General features: G+C 50.6%; 9 protein-coding genes across 9 annotated transcripts; 6 read left to right on the forward strand and 3 right to left on the reverse strand.

Annotated features, from left to right (window-relative positions):
- Nucleotides 1-2,768: 2,768 nt before the first annotated feature.
- N7509_006015 (uncharacterized protein) lies at nt 2,769-5,685 on the reverse strand (the record flags this gene model as incomplete). Its single annotated transcript, XM_056630652.1, has 5 exons — nt 2,769-3,625; nt 3,688-4,086; nt 4,140-5,081; nt 5,132-5,591; nt 5,644-5,685. The coding sequence occupies 5 exons, from the start codon at nt 5,683-5,685 to the stop codon at nt 2,769-2,771; spliced, it is 2,700 nt and encodes an 899-aa protein (XP_056489954.1).
- A 2,315-nt stretch (nt 5,686-8,000) lies between these two features.
- On the reverse strand, nt 8,001-9,730 carry N7509_006016 (uncharacterized protein; the record flags this gene model as incomplete). The annotated part of the gene is made up of 3 exons (XM_056630653.1): nt 8,001-9,152; nt 9,257-9,573; nt 9,643-9,730. The coding sequence occupies 3 exons, from the start codon at nt 9,728-9,730 to the stop codon at nt 8,001-8,003; spliced, it is 1,557 nt and encodes a 518-aa protein (XP_056489955.1).
- A 1,402-nt stretch (nt 9,731-11,132) lies between these two features.
- N7509_006017 (uncharacterized protein) lies at nt 11,133-11,430 on the forward strand (the record flags this gene model as incomplete). The annotated part of the gene is made up of 2 exons (XM_056630654.1): nt 11,133-11,200; nt 11,304-11,430. 2 exons carry the CDS (start codon nt 11,133-11,135, stop codon nt 11,428-11,430), a joined length of 195 nt encoding a protein of 64 aa, XP_056489956.1.
- Nucleotides 11,431-12,820: 1,390 nt separating this feature from the next.
- N7509_006018 (MCM DNA helicase complex subunit MCM6) lies at nt 12,821-15,794 on the forward strand (the record flags this gene model as incomplete). Its single annotated transcript, XM_056630655.1, has 3 exons — nt 12,821-14,445; nt 14,502-14,637; nt 14,700-15,794. The coding sequence occupies 3 exons, from the start codon at nt 12,821-12,823 to the stop codon at nt 15,792-15,794; spliced, it is 2,856 nt and encodes a 951-aa protein (XP_056489957.1).
- Nucleotides 15,795-16,735: 941 nt separating this feature from the next.
- On the forward strand, nt 16,736-17,272 carry N7509_006019 (uncharacterized protein; the record flags this gene model as incomplete). Its single annotated transcript, XM_056630656.1, has 2 exons — nt 16,736-16,929; nt 17,008-17,272. The coding sequence occupies 2 exons, from the start codon at nt 16,736-16,738 to the stop codon at nt 17,270-17,272; spliced, it is 459 nt and encodes a 152-aa protein (XP_056489958.1).
- A 419-nt stretch (nt 17,273-17,691) lies between these two features.
- Nucleotides 17,692-19,632, forward strand: N7509_006020 (bifunctional C97 family peptidase/thioredoxin family protein; the record flags this gene model as incomplete). Its single annotated transcript, XM_056630657.1, has 4 exons — nt 17,692-17,727; nt 17,781-17,795; nt 17,861-18,082; nt 18,136-19,632. 4 exons carry the CDS (start codon nt 17,692-17,694, stop codon nt 19,630-19,632), a joined length of 1,770 nt encoding a protein of 589 aa, XP_056489959.1.
- A 1,058-nt stretch (nt 19,633-20,690) lies between these two features.
- N7509_006021 (uncharacterized protein) lies at nt 20,691-21,071 on the forward strand (the record flags this gene model as incomplete). Its single annotated transcript, XM_056630658.1, has 2 exons — nt 20,691-20,698; nt 20,786-21,071. The coding sequence occupies 2 exons, from the start codon at nt 20,691-20,693 to the stop codon at nt 21,069-21,071; spliced, it is 294 nt and encodes a 97-aa protein (XP_056489960.1).
- Nucleotides 21,072-22,145: 1,074 nt separating this feature from the next.
- On the forward strand, nt 22,146-22,438 carry N7509_006022 (uncharacterized protein; the record flags this gene model as incomplete). Its single annotated transcript, XM_056630659.1, has 2 exons — nt 22,146-22,212; nt 22,272-22,438. The coding sequence occupies 2 exons, from the start codon at nt 22,146-22,148 to the stop codon at nt 22,436-22,438; spliced, it is 234 nt and encodes a 77-aa protein (XP_056489961.1).
- A 55-nt stretch (nt 22,439-22,493) lies between these two features.
- Nucleotides 22,494-23,351, reverse strand: N7509_006023 (uncharacterized protein; the record flags this gene model as incomplete). Its single annotated transcript, XM_056630660.1, has 1 exon — nt 22,494-23,351. The coding sequence occupies one exon, from the start codon at nt 23,349-23,351 to the stop codon at nt 22,494-22,496; it is 858 nt and encodes a 285-aa protein (XP_056489962.1).
- Nucleotides 23,352-27,202: the final 3,851 nt, after the last annotated feature.

Consider the following 27,202-nt stretch of genomic DNA (forward strand, 5'->3'; position numbering starts at 1 on the left):
TGAAGGAAGAAATTCTAGTTGGGCTGCTGTGCCCGTACGGAGTACGGTGTGCCCAGGGGTCCGTTCAGTTTAGTTCAGTCCACTTTTGCTTGCACTTGTCAAATTTTCCCTGCAAGAAACGGTATATGGGGGCCTAGATTAGTGGGTACGGAGTACTAGTAAATATAGTGAAGTGGTTATAGTATACATACTTGATCAACCGGAGAGGTATTACTCTGTTCTAACACTTCGGACTCCGTATACTCCGTACTTGGCTCGCGGTTATGTATACATAGGGTTAGGGAGAAAGAAATTGATATGTTCCAGATTGTCCGTGCAAACCATAGTGTGGCGACTCCCACGAGGCAGCCAGCCTCAATAGGGCGTGGCGGATCTATGTATGTAGACACGGCTCGCATAACTGTCGATCTTATCAGAATGGCATAGGAAGACGTAGGTGCAGAAGCAGAAGCAGAAGCAGAGACAATGGCAAAGGCAAATGCAGGAGGCAGCTGATTTCTTGAATTGATTTCCGACTTGGCCTGTCAGGTTGGAGGGACAGGGTTATTGCTTGACGATTACCTGCATCAAACAGTTCCGGGGTCGAGTATCATACTGCATGGAGGAAGAAAGCGCGAAGGTCCTTGTTTCGAGTTTCTAGTAGCCGAGTCTACGAGTATGAATCGAGTGGATATGGATCCGCGGGCAACGGGTTCTCCTGTGGGTAAGAAGGTAGGTCTATCCTATCTTTGAATACTTCAGCACTTTTTCTCCACTAGTTAATATAACCGTTTCCAGGGTCGAGTTCTGCTTAACGAACGGAATTAGTAGGTACTTGGGTGACCAGCTCGGTCTGTGTACAGTAGTGTATGTATGTACGGTATGTATGTCAGTATCCAACATCCGTATATTAATACGTTCAATACTGTTATACTCCGTGCCCCACGGTCCAGCCAATCGCATTCACAGCACGTCCCCCATCCTGCCCCGCGCGCCACACCCCTGGGACCTTCTTCTCTACTATCACTCGTCGGTGATGGTGGAGTCGCCATATCCTTCCAATTTAGGCAGTCCTGGAAACTGATTCCAACCGCGTTGAACGAAGGGACAGAAGTACGATGCAGCAGGGAGAGAGGGGTTGTGGTGGGTGGGCTAAGGCAGTGGCATACACTAACTGCGGGATTCACATTGTGCGGGCTTGGGGGCTGGCAGCGGAAATTTAAGATCACTCCTTTCGCCCTTTTTTTTGAGAATGCCAGTGGTTGAAGGGGAGAGAGGTCATGGGATGAGTCGAGCTTTGTGTACGGAGGAAGTGGGACAAGGATACACACAGCTACAGTAGACTCGGGGGTACTAGTAGTAATTTCTCTATGTATGTACTTCTGGGCGGTATGTTCCAGGGAGAACCAGTGTAAGTTATAACTTTAGCAGTTGGATAGTCCATACATACACGCTGTATTGTCTGTACTCGTATCACCGCGCTCTGTTCATCACTGGTGTCAAGGGCAACCAAATCAGCCCGGTCAACTGGTTGACTTGACCAGTGCGCCGCAACAGGGGGAGCTCTCGGCGGATGATGGCAGTGGCTTCGGGCTCTCAAATAGCGCCGTCGTCCCATACTTGAGTCACGGGCAAGGCACCAACCTCCCCAAGGCTAGAGCGGGCTTTTTTCGATAACATCTTGGCTAGTGTTTGTTTGCCACTCACGGGATTCCGTGCAGGATTCGGGGGAAGGAGGGGCAAGGCGAGGGGAGAGGGAAATGGATCGCCATTTCCACTCTAAATAGCCTTGGAAATGGATGATGTGGATGGGGTTGATGGTTGTTGACGTGGCAGGAATTGGCGCCTCTGGTAACACTTGCATTCGGCACGGGATGCAGGTCAGTGCAGAATTACTAGTACCCGTACCTCATTGACGAGGTGAGGGTCCTGGCAAGTATTCATTGTTATGTATGCTGCGTATATACTTACACTTACAATACATGGATCGAAAAGGGGACCGATCAGTGACCTTTGAACGATCGGGGAGCAGAACCAAGTCGCGGCTGGCATCGAACGCGATCGCGCTGAGAGTTTCACAACAAAGGTACCACCGAGTAGCTCCGGGAGATCAGGCGATCAGAAGGTTTAAACGTGCCGAACAGACTTCCATCAGTCATCATCTGTGTTGTCTTGTAAATCGTCGGCTTTGATTGCTTGCTCGATACTTTTTGATGCTGGCTCTCGTTGCCTTCTACTTGAAGGTTCACCTGCTACCAACACACTGCAGGTTATCTTCAAAGCCAAGTCTGTTTCAGATGGAACCGCTACGATTACGACGAAGAATATGATAGGAAATATAGTACATTCAATGCCATAATAAACTCATCTTCATAAATTTACCTAGGGTAGATATCAATCGCAGTCTCATGGAGACCGTCTCAAACATTAAGTGACATGACGCGTATACATCAGCCGCAATTACGAATATGAAATAAGATGAATATAGGAAACAAGAGTCGACCCAAGTCCTCCCACCTGAAGAATAGTATACACCAGGCGGAGAAATTGGGGACTGGAAAAAAAACAATAACAAAGTCCCAATCGGGAGCCAACCAAGATCATCTCATCCATCAACCTACCAGATGTCCCAAAATTCAAGGGCCAAATTGGTGAATAGATCAGATCTGGTCGACCGGGTATCAAAGTAGGACCAAAAGTCAAGACCTAGACAGTAACTGCAATTTTACATAGAGATTATCCAGTAACAATAAATCGCGCGCGGCAAGACCGCGACACAATTAAATTGTTTACCAGGAAATCTTCTCCTCGTAGACGGGGGGCTGGCCCTTGTCCATGTCCCAAGTGATCTTGGCATTCTCGTCCACAAACGCATCCTCGTCCGTGATGGGGATGACGCGGGAAGAGTGAGCAACCTCCTGGCGACTGATGCCGAGAGGGTCACGGGGAATCCAGAGAAGAGGAGCCTGAGAGTTGATGGCAGGGTTGAAGTAGGCGTTGCGCTCGGCTTCCTCGGGGTAAGGAGCGACATCGAGCGGGCTGGGAACCAGACGGCGCAATGTGACGTAGTCAGCGTGGATATCCGGGCGCAGGAACTTGGTAAAGAAGTTCGCCTTCGGCTTCGCGTCCGAGACCTCGGTGTGGCCAAGACCCTTCTCCGCCTCGGCGGAGTCGACAGCCGCAACGCCGCTATCAACGTTGCTGACACCATTGTCTGTGACTGTGACACCGTTGTTCACACCGTTGGAGTGCGATTCGGTGCTGAGCTTGGTGCGCTCCTCGGACAGGAGAGACTCCTCCTCGTGCTCCATGTTCTTGGGCAGGTAGTTCAGAAGAGGCTCCATGGCGCTGTTCATCGAGAGGTGGTACAAGACGACAAAAATCAAAAGGATGATCATCAGGGCCAAAGGACCAACGGCAATCTGGTTAGATCCAGAGGCCATAGCGAACAGACCAATCAAACACACGATAAGCAGGTATACACCGACAGTCAGGTGCTGGAGGGCACGAGTGTAGGCGCGACCCTGAGTATCAATATCGGCGTTCGAGACGTACAGCAGGTTGTAGCGGTACGCAAAGTAGAACAGATACAGACCAATGGTGGCAAAGCCCATGACAAGAGGAGCAATGCAAGAGTAAATGATACCTGGATTACGAGTTAGCGACAATGGTAAGGTTGATGGGAATTTCAAGATAGGCATCACATACCGATAACAGTCAGCAGAGTGAAAATAGGGTAAACAGTGCCCCATCCGAGACCGGCCAGACTCGACCAGCGCTTGTACATCTTGCGGGGGGTGTTATCCAGGAACTTGCCCAGAAGCTTGCCAATAATCAGGCCCGCAATCTGGAGAAGGGCACCAGCACTGAAGGACAAGCCCTGCAAGATAATGTAGGAAATGTAAAAGTTGGAGGCCTTGGGAATGTTGTTGGCGAGCAGGCTGGCGGCGTCGCTAGGGTTCTTGATAATCTGGGTAACCACACTGGTGGCAGCAGATGCCAGAGTAACCACCAGGAAGACCTGAACAACCTGGAAAGCAAAGAAGAAGTTCTGGGTAGTGAGTTCAATGGAAGCCAGGCTGGGATCACCACCCCACTTGGCGCAGACTATGGTTTCAGTCAGTATGCTGTAAAATAAACAGGGTCGCAGAGATACGTACGTCGCATAATGATAGGCACCAGCGCCATTAGAACCGCCATCAAAATGGAAGGCAGCAGACCGGTAATAACACCAAGAATAACTGGAGGGCAGTTGAGAATGAACTTCAGGAAGGGAACCATATCAGTCAGACTGTTGATGTTGGAGATGGCACCAACAACCGCCGTCGGAATGGCCCAGAAGATGATAAGAGCGACGATGAAGGCAATAGTAACGGTGTGTCGGATTATGCGCTCCCACCACTTAATGCGGAGGTTGGCCCAAATAACCTGGGTCGGGTCCAGACCAATATAACGAGGAGCCATGTGCAGAGGCAGGTTGTGAGCAACAGACTGGAAGGCAGATTGAGCATCAGCCTGCTGGTAGAATTCAACGAAGACGGAGGAAACAAGCTTGGCGTCACCGGCACGGTGCTTCGCCTGGAGCTCTTCGATTTCGGGGCTCAGGCGCTCGATCTCGGAACGGGCCCAGTTAATGGTGTCGACCTTCTTGCCAATAAGCATCTTGAGACGGTGAGTTGGGCGGTCCTTGGCTTGCACCCAACGAGCAGCGACGGAGCCAGACTCGTCGTCAAACTGGCCGAGATCAGTATTCTCCTCGGAACCTTCTTCCGCGGAGCCGCTCTTCTTCAATGCCTTGTTGCGCGCCTTGTTAGCCATCATGATAAGCTTAGTCTCGGCGCCCTCAAGCTTCATAGCAGCCGCGTCGCGGTCCTTGACCATCTCTTCGAGCTCTTTAGTGTCGGTAGCAATCCAAACATTCTTGACCTTCTCAATACCAAACATAGCACGAATCTTGTCTGTGTTCAGATAGTTCTGGCTCACGGCGCTGAAGAGAACAGTGCGCGAAGAGATACGGTTGGCATAGGCGGGCGAGAAAGAGTATGCCTGGCGCAGGTTGATGTAGAAAATGTGCTCGCGAGTGATGAGGAAGAAAATGAAACCTAATTGCAAGTCAATGGTGAGTTCAATGGATCGCGGGAAGCTTACATACCAACGAAGATCCACGCAAGTAGGGCGTGGGCAAAGTAACGCCCATAAGAATTAGACGCGACGTTGGAGAAACTGAGGATATCCAACTGCTGCTTACCACCACCACCGGTAGCATTGACGGGGAACAGGATGGGCCAGGTGATACAGCAGCCGACGAACATGATGGTAGACGCCAGCTTGAGGAATCGCAGCAGGAGGTACGCATCCATAGAGTGATGTTGGAGAACGTAGGTATCAGGGAGCTGGTACATCGCACTGATCCAGCTAAACAGGCCAGTGGGGGATTCCGGGGTGCGCTGCCATGGCTTGAGGTAGCCAATGTAGGTTCGGGGCATGTACTGGCGACGCTGGCTCTTTCGCAGAATGATAAAGACGATGACCATCACGGCAAAGATGACGATGTTAACGACCAAGGTGGTCAAGAAACCCGACAGGGAATTCGAGGACTCGCTGGGGTCATCCTAGGGCAAATTAGCCAAAGTCATCGCGATTTGAAAGATGGCCAATACGTACGGCACGGCTGAACAGCCGGTGCATGGCGCCGACGTCTGCCATGGTGTAGGATAACCGAGTCGAAGTTCAAGATTGAAGTCGAACTCGGAAAGCCTCAGGTGTCTAGAGGTTGAAGAAGCTGCACGTGTGTGTCGTATGTCGAAGGGGCACGATGTTGGCCCAATGTTGCCCCGATGAGAATGAATGGGGAGGAAGAAGAAGGAGGAAAATTCCAGCGAGAAAAGAAAGGTAGGGCGGGTTTAAGCTTCACAAAGGGAGGGGCATCTGAAGTGATGCGATCTGCGATCTTGGGCTACGTAATAGGAGCATCTCTTTTTTTTTGGTATTTTTTTCTTTCTCTTTTCTTGCAGGGGTTGGGGGTCGCAGAGCTCTCCAAAGGTTACCAATGAGTAAATAGCGTCTCCTTTACCCCCTGTCGTGTATCCACTTGGGCGTGGCGAGTGAGCGGTCGATCCAGACTTACACCCGCACTGGGCTTCGTCTTATGATCGTCCGGTTCCCTGGATACCTCGGTGCCTTTGGGAATCGATGACTCTATGAGATTGGATGTCGTATCCCACTGATGTTGAAACTGCCAGTGCTACAATATGATAGATCGTTTCATGTATCGGATGTTTTTTTTTTTGGGCTGGCGGCAAGGGAGAGAATCAAGAAAAGATTCGGAGAAGACCGCGCCCAGCCACGTCAAGCCACAGACTGCGTCACAAACAAATTAAATCCCCAGCCGTACGAGCTCTGGGCAAGCCGGCCGAAACAGGTCTGGCTTGCCGATCTTCTCAAATAAAAAGCACTATAGCATGATCACCCTTTCGTTCAATTCGAAATCCTTTAGTCTGCTGTGAGAGTATGCGGGATAACGACATCAAGTCACACATTGAAACTGCGGGAATCCAGGGTTGTTTGTCCACCTTTCCCACATTTGCGAAATCAAGCTCAGACCCTAAAAGAGATTCGTGGGGAAGTTATTTGCCGAAGTGACTCGTAGGCCGTGGAGCTCTTAGCGGTGTGTTGATCTCGGGATTGGAGTGTGAGCGTGAGTGTGAGAGTTTCAATGATATGCGACAAGGAATATCACAAATAGTGTTGTACTCCGTACCCATCAGCCAGCCTGGAAACTGCTGAGCTGGATCCAATCGATCGGACCAGAGATGCAAAAGACGCTAGTGGTAGCTAGTGGGCTGCGCTATTGCCTAGCATTGAGCTACCCATGGGCCGCGCTTGGACTATCAAAATTTGCCATGTCCACTAACACACGCGATTAGGAGTTGTTTTTTTCACTGTTCGGAACTTGAAGTTTCTAATGTCTTATCGGGTTTTTCTTGACGCGCCCCAGATTGAATTGCATTTCGGGCTCGCTGTCACAGGGCCCCTTGGAATGTGGGCAACCACGGACCACTCGTAGGGATAATATGCTATCGTCATCGTTGATGAGACTGGTGCATAACGATCGACAGTCCATTTACTGAGATAGTCGCATGAATGCGATCTCGTTCCTGGGTATCTCCAGGTACCTTTCGCGGGAGTTTTGTGTGGGAAGTAACCTCGGAGAACCTTTTCTCGGGACTCCGCTCGATCCCCACCGCACACTGCATTCAGCGTGAACCACGATCGACGTGGACAGGTCATCCATTTGGTTCTGATATCAAATTCAACCGTGTTAGGGGGCCGAGGCTAAGGGGTGCCGGGCCCTGGTACCAGAGAGAGACCCCCACTGGGGCTCGCGGTGGATGACGCTTACACTTCCCATCCTGGTTGTCGGGTCCTGCCAAGCCCACCTTGCTCGTGCCTGTCCTGATGGCAACGCCGATTTCGTACATTTCAACCCTCAAATTGAGGGCTGCTAAATGGACCATATGCCCATCTGAATCCAGATTAGTATGTAATTTCTATACAAAGTTAGATATACTCAATCTATGTCTAGAGTAGCAATACAAAGGTTTCTAACTGTCTATTCCAAGGTTGTCTACCATTAACTACCTAGGTAGTTACTGTCTTCTAATACTAGACTAGTACCTACCCAGGATACAGTATATAGTAGCTACTCTATTCCATCTCAGGTAGGTACTAGTCTGCTATAATTAGGAGGGCGGAGACTAGAAAGGTCAACAAGGGCCTGGAAACTTTCATATCGCTCTAGAGGTAGATTAAGTGTATCCAAAGTTGTAAAGAGATTACATACTAACTAATCTGGACTCAGAAGGGCCCATGGTCCATCTAGCAGCCCTCCTTAAATTGCTGTTCATTTGGCACAAAAAGTCACACACATATGGCATTTTTAATGGAATCAAACTCCGAATATGCATATATATATATAGTATTCAAGATAATATCATCATTTCTTCATTGACTGGACCCTACTACCAGAGTCCGCCCTTGTTGAGTTCCTTCTCGAAGATGTCAATGCCACGGATGGGTGCCCGCAGAGTCAAAAAGCTCATCAAAATTTCGTTGAAGTGAAATTGTTGGTCCGGTCGCAGCTGCTTGTGTGTTAGAAGCAGCTCTCCTGTCGACCATGCTCGTTCGTGGGCCTGCAGGTCGGGATCGCAGCCTTGCTCAAGTAGTAGCCAAAGCAGCGTTTCGCAGGCGTGCTGTCGATCGAGCTGGTGATGCTCAACCGTCGTACATAAGTATTGTATGAAACGGCCGCATTTGCTGGCCGAATCCTTAAAGTCCCGAAGGGCGGTGGTGATGTAGATTAACGCTGCCGTCCGACTGATTTCTTGTGTTTGAGCATCACGGACCACGTACATCCGAGCAGCTTGCGGCACCTGGGATGGTCGTGGCCCACTAGACAAAAGGGAGAACAGCGGACTCTGCATTTCAAACGCATCGCGTCTTTGCGGCGTGTGGGCCAGGTAATCCGGGGAGCTGTGCCTTTGCATGAGGCTTTGTGCACCCCACAAAAATGATACTAGCCATTGAAGGTCTGCTGGGTCGATCTCGGTGTTTTGGGGTAGCATAATAAACCGAACATAGTGGAGAAAGACCTCCACGGATGGATTGAATCCAGGACGCGGTCGCATCAGGTGGAGGGCCTGCTCAAGACAACGTCGACCCTCTGATTTATCGCCGAAGCGTTCCTCTCCGAGTGCCATTCCAGATAGAGCCATAGCCAATTGATCGGGAGGGACTTGTGTAATACCTCTGGAGGCGTCGTCGATGTTCTTTCGCGACTGTCCAACATGCCGAATGACCTCTGGGCTGTCCGTAATTCCATATATTTGAGCTTTCCACCGAGCACAATAGGTAAGGATGACGGCTTGAAACGTGACGGGATGGTCCATGGCTGTTCGGAAGATCTGGTTCTTGACGTAAGGGTTCTGACCGGACCAATAAGTCAATTTTGTCGTCCAGTAGTCCACCAATTCAAGATTCTCGGGATCGTGGGCGATGGGTAGGCTAGAAAACGGATCTTTTCGGGATGCATCCAGCATTGTCCTGGGTGAGCCTAGTTGTAAGGACACGGCCGACTGGGGAGCCGGGTTTACATTTGAAAACCTGATTCGCAACTGTACATTGGGAATAATGTAAGCATATGTTTTGGCAGTATCATGCCTACCTGCCTGCTTGTGCAGAACAGGTCGACGAAATCGCATCGAGGTTGGTATCATACCGAAGAATTCGGATCGGGCGGAGGGCCCTGGGCACCAGACACTGCCGGTTCCATCTGAGGGTCCGTTTCATATTCCGGATCCTTCGTCGTCTGCCATGATAATGCATCCTGGATCTGTTCAGGCTGCAGGGATTCGTGGGATAATTTGCGCTGCTTTCTCTTTTCCTGGACATGGTGGCGCATAACATGAGCACGTTTCTCCTTCGATGATGAGGATGAGTCCACAAAGTAGAATTGGTTCTTTGGCTGAGGCCCCGAGTCAGCCGGACGCCGTCGTCGTCTCGGTTTGCCGGGCTGAGCCGTATCTCCGGGTTGTCCTACAGAAGGGGGGAATTCACATTAGCCATGCGGGATCATTGAAGGTACAGTCAAGAAGATCGACTTACTGGAAGGATCCAGGCCCGAAGGATCAGACGCAACAGGGGCTTTTAAAGCCGGTGTGGAATCTTCCAACCTTGAAGTTTTGCCAGACATCTCGCGATAGAGGACAGAAGTGGTTGTCGACGTCAAGAGTCAAGAAGCACCTGTTACAGCATGCCGAACCGACGATCGCCAATACCGAAATTCCTCCAGCTTGCTCGGGATTTGGTGGGAAGCATCGCAGGCTCCCTCGAGGGGCGACCAGGCGAAAAAAGGGCGGGGCGGGTTCAGCAAACGGTCGGAGCGTAGGAGAGCGAAACTAGAGCCGGATGTTGGTGGATAGTATACGTTATAGTCGGGATCGGTAATGCAAGGTGGGCGAGGGAGCTGATCACCACAAATAATAAGAAGATTAGGGGGGCGACGAGAGGGAGAAGGGGAGGGGGGGGTTCAGTTCTGGTAACACGAGGTCAACGAGCGACACGAACTGGGGCCTTAGAGAGTGGTGCACCTCCAATGACCGAGTTGGGTTAGAGGGGAGATTTGACTATTTCCTGATGTAGGCTTGTCGGCGGGGAGTGGAAGGAAGTGGGTCATGGAATATGTAACACCCTGCGTAAAAGGGGAGTGAGTGAAAATGAGGGAAAGTCATGATTGGTTGGAAGGCGGAGAGAAGCAAGTCAGAATGGGCAGTTTTGCCTTCTGATTGGTTGGCTTCTCTAAGAAGGCGGTGTTGACGAGTATTGACGGTCTTGAACCGGTCTTTCTTCGGGAAGGTGCCAAGGGGGCTGCATGGCTGCATGGCTACAGCTGCTGCAGCTGCAGAGAAGTCCCGGACGAGTGGATGGTGGACTCGGTGGATACGGAGGACGGGAGTACTGGCTTACTGGCTTACTGGGCTGATACAGCCAGTGGCCGGGTCTCCGCCTTCCTAAAGTGGAACTAGTAGATACCCGATATAGAATAGATTGGCTAATCCTTTCCATCCTCGAGGGCGGTAAATAATGGAGAGCAATATGCACCACTTTCTATCTATACAGATTGCTTAACATACATAGGATTCAAGTCAAAAAAGCGGTCATCATTCTATAAAATCCTTCAAATATGGTAGAATTAGGCTCGTCTCACATTTACCAATGTAGTTGAGGGGGTTACTCATTCTGTCCGCTCCTTCCAACTTGTATACCTTCGATCATGATCATGATCATGACTATTTCCCTCCTCCCTTTCTTGATCTTCTCCTGTTTATCCCAAAACGACCCAATTCCACAAAAAAAAAATTCAGAATTTTGATCATCTTCCGAAAGAAACATCGACCTTTTCTTGGACGTCAAGGTTACGGGTTTGTAGAATTCCATTTGGCTCGTTTTTCTTTGGGGATGCTGACATGGATAGGTCACAGAAACAATCCGAATCAGTCAGAATAGGGGGCATCAACTCTGCGCATCGACAACCACAGACGAGTTTCGCTCACTCTGTAACTATTTACAGAAGAGTTCATCAAAGATCGCAATTCATGGCACGGAGTGATCTCCGGATCCAGATTCGCCGTGCCTACAACGAGACTCAAGATGAACTGAAAATGTCTGTTCTTGAATGCGTGGTTACAGTACGCTGGTCAAAAGGGCACACGTGGGTTTTTATCATCTTCTTTCTTGTGCTGCGATGCTAACTTTCTTCTCTCTAGGGTAAGATCTAATGCCAACCCTATCTCACGTTTGTCCAAGGCATTCCCCGATACTGCCGATCCGTCAAGCTTCCGGACACTTCTCAAGCTCTTCCGGTCTTCTTATACCCGGTGGTTTGGATTCTGATTAATGCCATTCGAACTGCTACCTCGAATGTCCCCCACTGATATCCTGGGCCGAATACTCCGCGACGAAAGTCACCAGTTTTACTGGAATCACCCAAACTGTCCACTCGTGGCTGAAATAGTCCTAGGCAGAAAAGTCCGAATTTCGGCCAGACCCTTACTCAAGCAAAATACAATACGTACCTGGAGAAACTCAGGATCGGGATTTACGAATGCTTCCCTGAGAACATATTCCACTTGTTCCTCGGGAATTTATTCACGTCATGGCCAAATCCATGGATATTTTCAAATTTCATTCCAATGCGGTGCTACAGATCAATATGCTGGTGACTTGCTTTGTGACACATGTATAAAGTGTGTTAGAGCAAATCGACGTGACGCAAATAACCCACTGTTCAAGTCTGGCTCACCTATGCCAAATCCGAAGATCAGCAACGCAGATACTTTCGATACAAAGTCAAAACGGGCAAAGACAGCTCGGACCCCTTAACTCTTGGAACCGCAACCCTCCCATTCTGTGGATAATAGTCTCCCCGACAAATGAGCCGCTGAACAATGTCTTTTCAATCCCGAGAACTGTCCCGGGTCTATTTACGCCGGTACTTCAAGTGCCTAAGGATTCGGTCATAAGCCGTGAATCATTACAGCAATATTCCTCTAAGCTTTGGGCTCCAACCAGGTCACCCCGGCAACCTGTTTTTTACTCAATGCGACCTCATTGCCTCCTCAGCGACAGGCGGCATTATTATGACTACGTTGAACCGTACACTCATCGACAGCGGATCAACCGGAGTGATGATTGAACCCCGAGTTGCCCACGCCCTGGGAATTCAGCTGGTCCCAATACCTTCCCCAAATTATGCGCGACCGGACTCAGACTTTGCCTTTGAATCAATCAGTTTCCTGTGGGTGAAGTTGAGCTTCATATACTAGTCTATTCCGTGGCGATGCACTCTGCTATTATACTATATTCCTAGTGATCTGGATCTTCGATCCTGTTCTTCGCAGCGCTCTCCTACACCCCTCAAGCAAACCAGGTCTATATAAGTTTATTCAAATCCAATCATTACTGCTCTCCAAAGTCTCCTTCTTTAAGTTCTTGTAGGTGGACGGTGGACTCGGTGGATACTTGGTCACTGCTTCCCGATTAGGAAACCACTTAACGCGTCCGGGATAACTATCCTCCGACAACGCGTCCCAAGTCGCGTCTCGCGTCTCCAGGGGAACTTTAGTGCCTGTTAACGCTGAATGGGCTGAAAGGTCCCATCAAAAATTGTCGCATCACCGCTTCCCCTCCTCCTCCAATACCTCATCATCCTCCCCTCCACCCCCCCAATTCTCCCCCACTTCGGTGTCCGCGCAAGAGCATCAATTCATCACTGCTCTCTGCCATGTCTTCCCTTTTCGACGCCGTCCTCCAGTCCGAGCTGGGCTCGGGGTCAGGCGCCCGCGAGAATCTGCAGTCCGACCATCTACCTAGCTCACGACGCTCCGAGAGCAATGGCCCCATGAGTGATATGAACGCCTTCCCCGATGATCGTGTTGTTGGAACTAGCACTTCGGCCGTCAGTCGCTTACGAAACCCATACGCTTCGGCCCCTCCACCCGTCGTCGATGAGGCTGGTGAAAAAGTGCAACAGGCCTTCGAGGAATTGCTCGAGACATTCATGGAGGAGCCCTCTTCATCAGCCCCTCCATCGTCCGGAGAGATTCTCAGCGACAAATACTATATTGCTCAGATTCGTGGCATGAAGAAATTCGAGTTGTCAACCCTCTACGTGGACTTCACCCACCTGACCTCCCTGGAAAACCCCATTTTGGCCGATGCCATCGCCAGTCAATACTATCGATTCCTCCCCTTCCTCACCAAGGCCCTTCACAACCTCGTGGCCAAATACGAGGGTGATTACTTTGTGTCGCATCGCTTGGCTGCGAGCGCCAATTCGCAACGCAGCACCTCCATCGCCTCTGCTTACGCCAGCGTCTCCGATAACCCCGACTTGGAGCGCCAAATCCGCGAAAAAACTCGCCATCAACAGACCGATAAGCTTTTTGCTCTTGCCTTCTACAACCTGCCCCTGGTTTCACGACTCCGCCAACTTCGCACCTCGCAGATTGGCAAACTTCTCTCAATCTCCGGAACGGTCACACGGACGTCAGAAATTCGCCCTGAATTGTCGCTGGGATCATTTATTTGCGAGGGCTGTAAGTCAGTCGTAAGCAATGTGGAACAAACCTTCAAATACACCGAGCCCACCGAATGCCCGAACGAGACATGCGGTAACCGCAACGGCTGGCGCCTGGATATTGGCAAGAGTACTTTTGTTGATTGGCAAAAGGTTAAGCTTCAGGAGTCTTCACATGAGATCCCTACCGGTAGCATGCCGCGCACGATGGACGTCATCTTGCGAGGTGAGATGGTCGATCGTGCCAAGGCCGGTGAGCGCTGCATTTTCACTGGTACCTTGATCGTCGTCCCAGATGTGAGCCAGTTGGGTCTCCCCGGCGTGCGCCCCGAGGCAGTTCGTGATAACAACTCTTTCCGTGGAAGCGAGGTTGGCGGTGGCGGAGTGTCTGGGTTAAAGGCCCTGGGTGTTCGTGATTTGACCTACCGGCTCGCTTTCCTGGCCTGTATGGTGACCCCAGATACCACTACACCCGGTCAGAAGCCCGAGCAGCAGCTCAGTGGTCAATCAAACAACATTCTGGCCTCATTGAACCAGAATCAGGATCCTGATATGAATGATGACAAGGCTCAGGAAGCTTTCCTTCAGAGTCTGACTCCCACCGAAGTGCAGGATCTCAAGAGACTCGTGCACTCGGAGTACATCTATTCGCGCTTGGTTGACTCAATTGCCCCGATGATTTGGGGTCACCGTCAAATCAAGAAGGGTCTTCTCCTACAACTGATCGGCGGTGTTGGCAAGAGAACCCAGGCGGAGAGCTTGCAGCTGCGTGGTGATCTCAACATTTGCATTGTCGGCGACCCATCCACAAGTAAGAGTCAGTTCTTGAAGTGAGTAGATCCCTAGCATCCTATTTCTTGTTTCGTTTGCTGACATGGTCGCCCAGATACGTCTGCTCCTTGCACCCCCGTGCGGTTTACACCAGTGGTAAGGCCTCATCGGCCGCTGGTCTGACAGCATCCGTGGTGAAGGATGCCGAGACTGGAGAATTCACCATTGAGGCCGGTGCCCTGATGCTGGCTGTATGTTCTCACCTTACTCAAGAATCTCCCAAAATTCCCCCAACTAACTCTCTTCTTTTTAGAACGGCGGTGGTATTTGTGCGATTGACGAGTTCGACAAAATGGACATCGCGGACCAAGTCGCCATTCACGAAGCAATGGAACAGCAAACCATCTCCATCGCCAAGGCTGGTATCCATACCACACTCAACGCCCGGGCCTCGATTCTCGCTGCTGCCAACCCCATCGGCGGTCGCTATAACCAGAAGGTCACTCTTCGCCAGAACCTGAACTTCAGCGCACCCATCATGAGTCGTTTCGATGTGTTCTTCGTCATCCGCGACGAGCCCAAGGAGAGTGTTGATCGCAACTTGGCCGAGCACATTGTGAACGTGCACATGAACCGCGACGAGGCTGTCGAGCCCGAACTGAGCACTGAACAGCTGCAGCGCTACATCCAGTTTGCGCGTACCTTCCGCCCTGTCTTCACTGATGAGGCCAAGGCTCTCCTTGTCGAGAAATACAAGGAGCTGCGTGCCAACGATGCCCAGGGTGGTATAGGTCGCTCTTCTTACCGTATCACAGTTCGTCAACTTGAGTCCCTCATTCGTTTGTCCGAGGCTGTTGCCAAGGCCAACTGCGTCGAGGAGGTTGACCCCAAGTTCGTCATTGAGGCCTATGATCTTCTGCGCCAAAGTATCGTCACCGTCGAGAAGGATGATGTCGAAATAGACGATGATGCTCCCGCCCCGAATGCCGAGGACCAGGAAATGGGTGACGACCGTGACCGTGAGAATGACAGCCCAATGCGCAATGACGGCGAGCAAGCACAACAGCAGGAACGCAGCAAGACGAAGATCACATACGACAAGTTCTCCAAGATCTTGAATCTGATCGTCCGTCGTATCCGTGACGATGAGGTCAACGAGGGTGAGGGTGTCGAGCAGGAAGATTTGATCCTCTGGTATCTCGAGCAGATTGAGGGCGAGCTCAACTCCCACGAAGATGTTCACCGTGAGCGTGATCTCGTCAAGAAGGTCCTGAAGCGTATGGTAAAGGATCACGTCCTGCTACGCATCGCATCGGATCTCATGGAAGATGAAGGCAACACCGAACAGACTGCTGAAGATAAGGTCTTATACGTTATGCACCCTAACGTTGCGTATGAGGAGATGTAATGTCGCCATCGTGCATTTTCTGTCTGGGCTTGGGTTTGTCTGTTTCTGGGATAGGGTCGAGTGTTTAGCATTTTCGGGATGGAATAAATGGAGCATAGGGGTTACGAGTGATGATATCTGTTCCTGTTTAGTCGTTCTTGAGCACGAATTTATAATTCTTCTATATCTTCAAGTTCAACTTGTTCAATTACTTCAATTACTGCCAGTAGCTTGGTTTCTTGCATGGCTAGAATCAAGTAAATCCAGATACGACCAAAGCCGTTGATAATCCCTACACCATTGGTCGATTTTACGAGCTCAAAATAACCGCAAATATGCAACAGGTCAGCAGGCAAACCAGCCTGAGTCTGGGCTTGTCTAAGACAGAACTTAACTACTAGTATTGCTTGGAATGATGATCTACAAGATTTGGCTACGGTTCCTGACTACTCTGTATATAGACTGGTCGGAAGTCCAAAGTTGGTGGCCTTATGCACCCTGTGGCGTCGGCAGCCGCCGGTACAGAAATAGATCATTGGAGGAAGTTGATTATTATGCGGGGATATGCTTTCAACTAGGCTGTTGCTCTGTTCTAATAGGCTCTCTGGATATGTGGAGGCGCTGGCAAAGGCGTCCCAGTTTACTGCTGTACTCGGATCCTGCATCTTTGTATGCATGCTCAGCCCCGGGGTCCTCTCAACTGACTGGCTGCGGACTACAGAGGGCACGGCTTGACTGGCAGAGCCAATTGAAATGTCTCATTCAGACTAGAAATGGCTCTTGACACAGCAAGAATACAGAAAAGAAAGGCAAGATGGAAAAGGTTTATAAAGGGAACTGGGAGTCCACCAATTCTCTCTCGATCAGACACAACAGCATCTCAAGTAATTGAAATCACAAGCCTTCCATTTCTCAAATAACTATCATATTCCAAAACAAACATCTAATTGAATCCATTCAAAATGAAGTACACCATCGCCTCCGTTCTCCTAGCTGCCAGTTCAGCCTTCGCCGCTCCAGCCTCAACCAAGCGCGAAGCCACCTCTCTCCAAATCACCGATTTCAAGGCCAACGTCGGGTTCGACGCAACCATGCACTTTGTCTTGACCGATTCCAACTACCCGGATGACACTCCCACCGACTGCAACCTAATCTGGTAAGTCTGACACGGTGCAGATGGCAAACAGGTAGAATTATATTCTGTAGACATTATGGCTGATAGTTGAATCAACAGGACGTATGGACATAAACCCGACGAGCGCGCTCGCTGCAATAATGGAAAATACCACATTGAATTTCCAGGCGGCGCACCGGATTTGCACCAGTTCACTCTCGGCCTCAAACGCCTTGAGTCCGACCCCATTCAAGAGCAGGGTCAGGTCCTGGTGGACTCGAGTGTGGAGGGCAGCAACTGGGTTTGTGTGGATAACCCTAGCGATGGCATTAAGCTTCACTGTGATTATAATGGTACCCTTGAAATGCCGATCACTCTGGGTTAAGTGGGGAGAGGTCGATGTTCATGTTGGAAGCGTATTCTTGTCTAATCTAGTTGGTTGGGAGGTTGGGAAGGAGGTAGATGTAATTAAGGATTCAAATAGAACGAGCATGTGACCCGAGGGCACCCCCTTTGATCCAAGATTAATTTTCAATCTATTCAGCTCATCTCTAATAATTATAATAATTATAATTATAGAATAGAATATCCACATGGCTGATATTCTAGAGTATAGTAGTGATATAGTGTCCCGATCATACATCTGAAGTGTCTATATCGCCAGAAAATGGTCGAAGCCACCGGAATGTGAGTGAAGGTGAGCGCTGACGTGACCCGATCGCTGCCTGCCTTGGGCTGTGCATATCAACTCGCCTCGGCCCCATCAAGTCACCTACTTCCATAACACACATACATCATTCTCCAATGGACGTCGAGCTGTATGTTTATGACCTCTCCCAGGTAAGTTGCTCTAAATTATCAATATTCTTCTCCAAAACTGACTCACCTCACAGGGTCTTGCGCGTATGGTATGTACCAACAAAGCATCAACAAAGATGGCACAGCAAGAGCTTTACCTAACCGGTCAAATCAGTACTCGCAACCCTTGACGGGAACCCAGATAGATGCAATCTATCACACAGCACTTGTGCTCAATGGCGTGGAGTACTTTTTTGGTCAAGGCATCCAGACCGCCAATCCCGGCACCACTCACCATGGCCAGCCCATGGAAAAGGTGCACATGGGACAAACAGAGCTTCCAAATGAAGTGATTGAGGAATACCTCGGATCGTTAGCCACGATCTATACACCCGAGGTGCGTCAAGCAGCAATTCGTTCATGGTCCCGGCTTTCTTAACACTCTGGCAGTCCTATGATCTCTTTCTTCATAATTGCAACAACTTCACCCAGGATTTTGCCATGTTCCTAGTTGGAAAAAGCATTCCGGAGCACATCCGCAACCTGCCGCGGACATTTTTAGATACCCCGTTCGGGCAGATGATGAAGCCACAGATTGAGAACGCCCTGCGGGGGTCCACACAGGGAACTGGTCCTGGCACCGTTCCTGGGCCCAGCTTTCAGCCACAGGCTGCACAGCAACCAAGGGCCGCACAACATCCAGCGCCCGCCTCGGTCCGCAATGTCAGCAGTCTATCTCAGCTAGAGAGTGAATTAGCCGCGGCATCAAACACGTGCGCCGTCATATTCTTTACCTCATCAACATGCCCGCCATGCAAGGTCGTCTATCCGACCTATGATCAGCTGGCGGAAGAGGCGGGCGATCGAGCTAGACTCATCAAAGTCGATATTGGCTCAGCCTACGATGTCAGCATGAAGTACGGCGTGCGCGCCACACCGACCTTCATGACATTTTTGAAAGGCCAGAAACTGGATCAATGGAGCGGCGCCAACCCAGGCCAGCTCTCAGGGAATGTCCGCATGCTCTTGGAGATGGCAAATCCAACCCATCCTCATCGCCAACTACGATTGCCCAGCTTACAGCGGCCTATCTCCAACTTTGTTACCTATAAGAAGGTTCCACCGCTGGATAAGCTTGTGCAAAAGCTTCCTGCATCATTCCGAGAGACACCGGATGTCGCCTCAATCATAGACTTTGTTAAACAGCGCCAGTCTGCTAGTACTGGCAATACCCCAATTGCAGATATCAGAGTTCCAGACCTTCATACTTTCGCGACGTCATTGCAATCAACCTACACCACACTCCCCAGTGACTCCCTCTTCGCAGTCGTCGACCTGGTCCGCCTACTCTTCCTCGACCCCCGCGTCAGCGGTTACTTCGCCGAGGAAGCCCAGCACAAGACTCTCCTCACACTTCTCTCCCCTCTTTCCGCCGACGATCTCTCCAATTGCCCTTACAACCTACGCATTGTTGCCCTCCAGCTATCCTGCAACCTCTTCAGCACACCATTATACCCCGACCAACTAACCTCACCGACCTCTCTCCTACGCGAAACCACTCTACGCCTGGCAATCAACTCTCTTCTAGACTCACACTCCAACCTCCGCGTCGTGGCAGCATCCTTCGCCTATAACCTCGCTGCCTATAACCATAACGCCCGCTTCGATGGGAAGCCCGATCCCCTCACAGAGGAAGATCAGGTCGAGATCGCGGCATCATTGCTCGAGGCCATCTCTCGCGAGGACCAGAGCATCGAGGCTCTACACGGCCTTCTATTCGCACTCGGTCTATTTGTCTACGAAGCCCCGCTTGACGGGGCCCTAGTTGATCTTTGTCGAGCAATGGGTGTCGCTGAGACCGTGCGGGCCAAGTCCCAGATCTCGGCTGTGCAGAAGGAACCGCTTCTCAAAGAGATTGGGAGTGAATTGCTTAGCAAAGGGCTATGATATCATTTATTTCATGTGATATTTGTAAACCTCTCGGCCCTTTGTTTCTTCGCCGTGTCGTCCGACCAAATCTCTCGGTATCTCGCCTTTGACTCAAGCTAGGATTAGTGTATTTCGACAAGGTTTCAACTTGGTTCGCAGTGGTGTTAGTGTTCATAATTAGAAATGTTTTTTTTCTCATAATAGACATACAGTCTTTGTCTCTCCTTTCTACTTTTTCCTTCAAGGCTTTCTGCCTATCGCAACGTAGTCGACGGTGCCAGCGCATATGCAGAGATGTTGTCTTTGTCTTTGTTTTTTCTCCTTTTTTGAAAGGAAAAATTATAATTCCTATTGCCATCTTCATTTTTACGGCCACCAAGTATCATGTATAGGCAAGAAAATAGAAAATTGGAAAGGCAAGAATTGTACATTTTCGGGTTAACTCCATTTAATTTCCAAATGTGTCGAATGTGAACATTTTTGTCAAAAATACTGTTTAATTCAAAATTTGCTTTCTCTTTTACCAAAGTAACGGCTTCGCATGGTTTAGTAGTACTACTAAACGAGGCTCCGCGAAGGCAAGACACGCCCTGTCCTGCTACTACTAGTACGTCCTCAAGGCCGACTCGGGATTGATATACTCGACAATCTTTATTAAATTCGCAAATATCACTCACTCTGCACTCGATATTACCTCTATAGCTAATAAGAATGACATTCATGAATTTCAAACTCAAGCCCGCTGATGAACACGTCTCCTCCGAGTCCGTCTACTACTCCAGGGCTAGTAGTATCTCTTCACCGCACCATCAGACGAAACTCAGGGATATTTCGGCTTGGAGACAGACCAGGGTCAGGGATCTTCGATATCGTATAATTCTGACTCACAGTGACAACCTCAAAAAATATGATTTGAAATCACCGACCGCCTCCGAACGGTACTCAAGGTATCTAGTATCTTGTACCTGGTACCTCGTCCATCCCAGATCAAATACATGCATGTCAAAGATAGTAGTATAGTAGCATCTCTATTAACAAGGCCACCCTCACACACCCGGGGCCAAGGCCATTCATTCATGTCCAGGTAAGTCAGACAAGATTAGAAATCAACTTGGAACATACCAACGAACTACTCCTTCCCAAAAAAGTAAGTGATTGATATTCCTCACAGGCATCCCATCCCACCTCATCCTCCCCCGCAAATCCACCCACCTACTCCGAGCACGTTATGGACCCAACCAACCCCAAACAAGAAACTGTTGACAAAAGACAAACCCCGTATCTTGAACCGTGTCGCGTTCAAGTTTCCCGCCTTCCACTCCCCTCCCTCCCTCCTCACTCGCACAACCCAAAGCCCAATCTCACCGTTGCATGTCCTCTGCAGGGCCGGCCGTCCGCCATCCGCCGTCCGCCGCAAGTCACAGCCCCCGCGGCCTGAAGAAGGTCCGAACCACTGATATTGACACGGGGAGGCCGAGCCAGAGCACGACAGGACGGACACGAGGCGAGGCGAGCAGGGCTGAACGGAGCCGCTGGCCTTAGACGCGACCGAGTCACGGTGACGGTGACGAGAAGTCCAGGTCCAGGTCCATTTTTAGACTTGTGTTGCGGTGCGACGGTGTGCTACGCTGGCATCGCGTCGCATGGCATCGTGGTGTCTACTTGTAATAGCGCTGGCACTGGCATCTACGTAGGTGGTTGAAACCGTGACTACAAAGTACATACATACAGACTCGTGTACCAAGGTACTAGTTAGTATACATGTATAGATTTAAATATAATAAAACTTGAATACTAGGAAATAATGCAGAGATAGTGTGGAAGATCAGGCAGATTATCATTTCTTCTAAACTAAAGTACCGATTGCGTGCCCGACCTGTTCGCGCCAACTCACACCGACACTCACGAAGAGGACAATGTGGCTTTGGTGGCGTGGCGCTCAGGCGTCAAGGCGAGATAGCGCGGAGCGCGGAATCGGGTAAAATGGGTGGACAGCGCGGACCCTTGAAGAAAAGCGGGCGGGAATGGGTGATCAAATGACGGAAGAAATAATATCCCAACGGGGAAATGGAAAAGGTTTAAAGGATAGAAATAGAATTGGTATTGGTATTGAAAATAGAATTGGAAGTGTGCGGCGGATATCGGGACGAAAATGAATAGGAAAAGGAAAAGGATACAAGATGGGGTATTCGGATCGTGGGTATCTGGGGCGGAAAATCAAGCGCTAGAACGGGTAGAAGGAAAATGGAAAATAGAAAAACACCGGGTCCGCTTCGGAAATGCAATCAGAAGACCGTGAAGAATCATTGGAAATAGAAGTGGGGAATAAATGGAGGGGTAAGAAAAGAAGAAAGAAGAAAAAGATAAAACAGGAAAGTCGGAAGCGCTGCAGATGCGACAACGGAGGAAAATGCAAAGTATGAGTCAAAGATGAAGCGGCGGTGTGGTGTGGGGGTACATTGAAGATACTCCGGGTGGGAGGGAGGAGGAGGAGGAGGGGAGGAGATCGGAGCCACCGGGGAGATATGGAGATGGCAGATGGAGGTGCGCAGATTGGAGGGCACATAATTCTGGAAGCCGCCGACAGCGATAAATTAGGTAAGCGCGGGGCTGTTTTGGAGATAATCAACAACAGTGCCATAGTGCATAGTGCATAGGAGCTGTCGCAATCTTTCCTGCTGCTGCCACTGCTGCTGCCACTGCTGTTGGCTGCCCTTTGCTGGCGTCATCGGCGCGCCGTGTGAAAAAGAAAAAAAGAAATGTGTACCCGCCGGTGCGCCTTGGTGTGATCGGCACTGCTGACGGCGATCTCGCAGCTGCCTGAGCTTTATCATCTGATTCGCTTGGGGCGTGCGGGTATCACGGGTGATTGAGAAACATTAGGAGCTCCAACCAAATGCATGGAAGGGCTGGTCGTTGTAGATATGGAAAAGTATTGGTGGGTAGAAGACATGAGAAAGAATAGAAGTGTCGTCGTCGTAAATGGTATCTCGTCGAGTGTTGTTGTGTTGAAGCGCCCGCGCTACAACCGACAGTGGTGTGGATGTAGCGTAGGTTCTTAGTTGCTGGTCATGACCTTGGCCGATGACGAGTGGGCGCGACGCTTGGGGGGTCAGGACGGGACGACGTTTCTTGCTGCTGCGCTTCGTGGTGGTAATAGTGGTGGAGCTAGTGTTGGACTCAGACTCGCAGACTCGAGCCAACTGGGCTTGTCGCACGACTTGAGTAGCTCGGGCATGGGCCTCGACCTTGGCCATGAAGCGGGCGCGGTCTTCTTCCTCGGCCGCAGCGCGGACCAGCTTGAGCTGTTGCTCCATGGTCATGGAGGAGAAGATCTGGGGCTGTTGCTGTTTGGTGGCAGTCTCTTCGCAGCATTCGGCGATACCCGCGTTCTCGGGCATCCAGAGTAGATCCTCGTCCGTCAGGTACGCGTTGTTGACGAAGGAGTCGCTGGAGTCGCCGCTGTACAGCTCAGGGCGATTTGGCCAGGATGGGAAGGCACAGGCGGCGCCCATCCCATACTCACTGGAGAAGGATGACTTGCGAGGGTGAATATCGGTCAAAGAGTCGGTGGGAGTTGGTGGAGGAGCAGACGGGTTGGAGAGAGGCGAGCATTCAAAGGAGCTACCGCTGTAGCTGAAGCCGAACTCAGCAGAGTCGTTACTAGCAACAGGTGCCAGGATCGCCGATTTAGTCGGCGACAGGCCGCGAAGACGCGACTGGATTGGAATCACCATTTTGGTGATATGTGTTGATGTGGTGGAAGTATGGAGATAGCGTGTAGTAGGTGAGATGGTGGTGAGAGGTGAGAGTAGTGGAGAGTCGAGAGTCGAGAGTCGAGAGTGTGGAGGTATGAATGAGAAGAAAGGTAGGAGAGGAGCGGAGTGATAGGAAGATAATGTAGTGAAAGGGAAGAGAGTGGAGTGGAGTGAATGGAGTGTTTATCAAGAAGACGGTGTGTGTGTGCCAGGCGGATGTCTAAAATCAAAGCCGGGGAAGGCTTCTAGACTTGCCGCGACACCCTTGCAGCCCCGAGACAAATCCAATTAATTTCGATTTTTGCGCCCAAAATGGGGGCCCTGGGCTTTTGTTTTTTTCTTTTTTTTGATTTTTCGGTTTTTGATTTTTCCCTTTTTTGATTCCCGTCCACTTTTGCGCCCACTTTTCCTGAGGCGGATTGCACTTCCGGTGGGCGATCAATCAGCGTCTGCAGTTGCAGATCTGCTCGATCGGGCGGAATTTCGATTTTTGTTATTTCTTTTTTTCTGGTGTATCCCTTTTTGCCCGATGTATCACTTCCGGGGAAGATCGGATTGGATCCGTCTGACACAGAGTACTCACTACTTGAGAGTAGAGAGTAGAGAAGGTATGAGTACTTTGGAGAGTCAACTCTGAAGTCTGGGATAATATTGTGTTGTGTTGAGTGTCGAGTGTCTTGCGGTGTATACACATTCACACACACACACACACACGGAGTAGCCTCCTGCGGGATTCCGGATTCCGGATAGCAAAGAGAGATTCGTGCCTAGGGTACTCCGTACGTATCGTACTTTTCGATGTTTGTTGGTTTGGCGGTCAACGGTCGAGAGCACACGTCAACACCGTTTCTTTGTTCGGTCGATAGTTGATAGTAATATGACAGTTGATCGTCGGGTCCTCGGTCGATATCCTGGTGCTCCGTACTCGTAAATCGATAGTTGATACTATACTCCGTACTGTGTGGACGAGGGTTGCGTAGGATCTACGCGAAATACTGTGGCCAAGGGGGATCCGGTGATTATCAAGGGCGGTTCTCCTTTCACGCGAAGAGTTCTTCCGCACTCTCCACCGGTCCTCCGCCTCGGGACGAGTCTAAGGGTGGTTTGTTCGAAGCTAGAAGCCCTCGAAGGAGCCCGTGGAGAAGTTCGCCCTCGCATGTGGACAGAAGGAGCCGGGGCTGGGCCCGACGGGCGGGTCCGGGGCCAATTCCTGCCTAAAGGGGCAGTCTTAGTCTTTGACTGTTCGGGCTTGTGGTTAACGGTTCCCTCGGTCCACTGGCTCAACGCTCAGCCGAGGTGTTGGAGTACCCTAGGCCTAGGGTATAGGTATGGGTATGGGTATGGGTATGGGTATGGGTACTACCACACCATGATTCTTTTTACTATGGAGGACTTCGTATAATTTTATTAAATTATTTATTCTACTACTCTACTATCCTATTAATCTATTCATTCTTTTATTCTATACTCTACCCTATTCTACCATCTAACCCTCGGTACAAAGTCAACCAGCGACCCCAATTTTCCGCGAATCAGCGTTTCCCCATTTATCCGTCTCCAACTCGCACTCCTCCACTCCTCCCCTCGTCCCTCTTTGTCCCGAGTCCAGACCAAACATCGGCCATCCACTTATCACACTAACACTGTCACTCAAAGAATCAAGGAAATGAACTAAATGAACTCCCATTTTTGATCCAACCTATGATCGACCGCGCATTCGAGATCATCCAGTACTCGTACTCTTGTCTTTCATACACACCAACAAACCCCTCCCCCCTCCCTTTCCCGGAGTATGTATCCGTAAGTATAATCAATCCGAACAGATCGCGGAACCCAGCAATCCTCCCCCCCGATGCACCCAAGTGGATCAATCCACCTCCCCGGTACCCCTTCTTCAACATGATCGTCGACAGGTCAATAAATCACCACCCTCGCGCAGGACGACCCGGCCACCAGGAACCTCCATCTCCAGATTCCGTGCTCCGTCCTCGTACTTCCGCGCTGGCCCCCGGGGAAATATAGAAATAAAAGGGGGGCCGCCGGCCCGTCGACTTGACATCAGATACATCATCTCGCTGCCAACCTCCTCTCCACCACGGAGGTCATTGGAATTTGACAGGTTCACGCGTACCTTTGTCTTAGAGAGACGATCACTCGAGCTGTTCCACAGGCTTGGAGACTCTGCCTTTGACTCTAGCCCCGTGTCTTGCCAGAGTCTGGTTCTTGGGTCGGGCCGCGGCCCTTAATTATCATCCATACTGTAATGTTGATCGATGAGCATCAGCATCGTGGCCCTTTGCCCCTTTCCCAGGCCCTCGGTGTTTCATCCGCCTTCCGTCCGTTCCTGCTACCAATTCCTCGGGTAGACCCTATGTTTCTCCTCCTCTCCCAATGTGAATATTGCGACCTCACTGTGGACACGAATGGGGCCGCGGCGGCGGTTTCTCCTTAACGAAACCCTCGAAGAGGCAGGTCAATCAAATTCCGTAGCCATCGAGTACGTATGTGTCCGTTCCCGATGGATTCAAGCCCGCCTCCTCCGCCTCCTCCGCCTCCTCCCTCCCCTAATGACGAGTAACTCCTAGCCTCTCGTTGCCAGGCGTGTACAAAAGTCCCATGTTCAAAGAAAGAGCAAAAGCGACCAGTAGACAGGTCCACTCGCAGCGCAGCGCAGCGACGGCTATTTCTTTGTTTGTCAATGGTACGAAGGACTAGCCCGCCGGGCTGCGGTCGCGCGCTTTCCGGCCACTATTGGTTGCCATAAGCTCCTAGCAAGCCTAATCGACTGGCAAATCGGATTCCAGGACTCGATCACATTTTTGAGCTCCGCTCTCCTGTCAATGATTCCCAGCCGGCGTGTCAATTGGTCCTACTCGTACATACATCTCGCACATTACCCACCTCCACCGATTCCGGTCTTCCCTGCAGATGCTGCAATAGCTGCAGCGCATATGCAAGATCTCTAAACCAAATCGTGAAAGTAAGGTGGCGCTTGGATCCTTTCTTTGTGCTTAATGGCTGAAAGCCCGTCGATTCGATTCCAAATATGAATCGATAGATGGTGGGAGAAAGAGAGGTTGGAGTTCGAAATCCAACAGGTCGAAACTCCTTAGGTACTTGGTAAAATTGATCTTGACAGTGCAGGGAGGCGGTTTAGAATCAGGAGCAATGTGAGAGCGTCGGAGGCCACCGCCACCTGATAATTGTAGCCACCGCCGTAGCCACCTGCGAGTATCCCGATCCAGGGCGCCTCTGGAGTTTGGAGTCCCGATTCGTGAACTGACAAACATTCCAGGCAAGCACGAAGTACGGAGGCCGTGTACAATGACGACTTTGGACTTCTCCATACTCTGTACTCCATACTCCATACTTGACGGGAGGCGGGACGGGCACAAACCCCCCGAACCATGGAACCAAAAACCAAAACCCCATGGGGCCGGGTAGATTGGATTGGCTTGATTTGATCTAGAGATCTGACCTCATCTGCGAGGGATGAACATTCCAGCTGGACAAGGAGCTGGCGGTACTCCGTGCTCAGTACTTCTGCAGACGCTCTGTCCTTTGATCTTTGCAGTGTGAGTAACCCAATCCCCCGGAAGCGCGTCCGCTGCACGGTCGGGGCTTGCAGCGATCGTCTTGCGGTGATGGGCGAGACTCTTCACCGCGAATCCGAGACGTGTCGCGGGGCAGCTCAGTTCGGTGCCACCGAATAACTGGGGTCTGTTGCGGAAAGTGAGAAAAAAAAGCCCCTGACTCATAGCTGTCAGTTGCGATGCGATGTGTACGAGTAGAGGCCGTGATGTGATGCGATGGCACTGTTGCAGTTCTGA

Source organism: Penicillium cosmopolitanum, assembly GCF_028827165.1.
Source record: "Penicillium cosmopolitanum strain IBT 29677 chromosome Unknown utg000006l:49.0-5199605.0:1.0-5204138.0, whole genome shotgun sequence".
Classification (NCBI taxonomy): Eukaryota; Fungi; Ascomycota; class Eurotiomycetes; order Eurotiales; family Aspergillaceae; genus Penicillium; species Penicillium cosmopolitanum.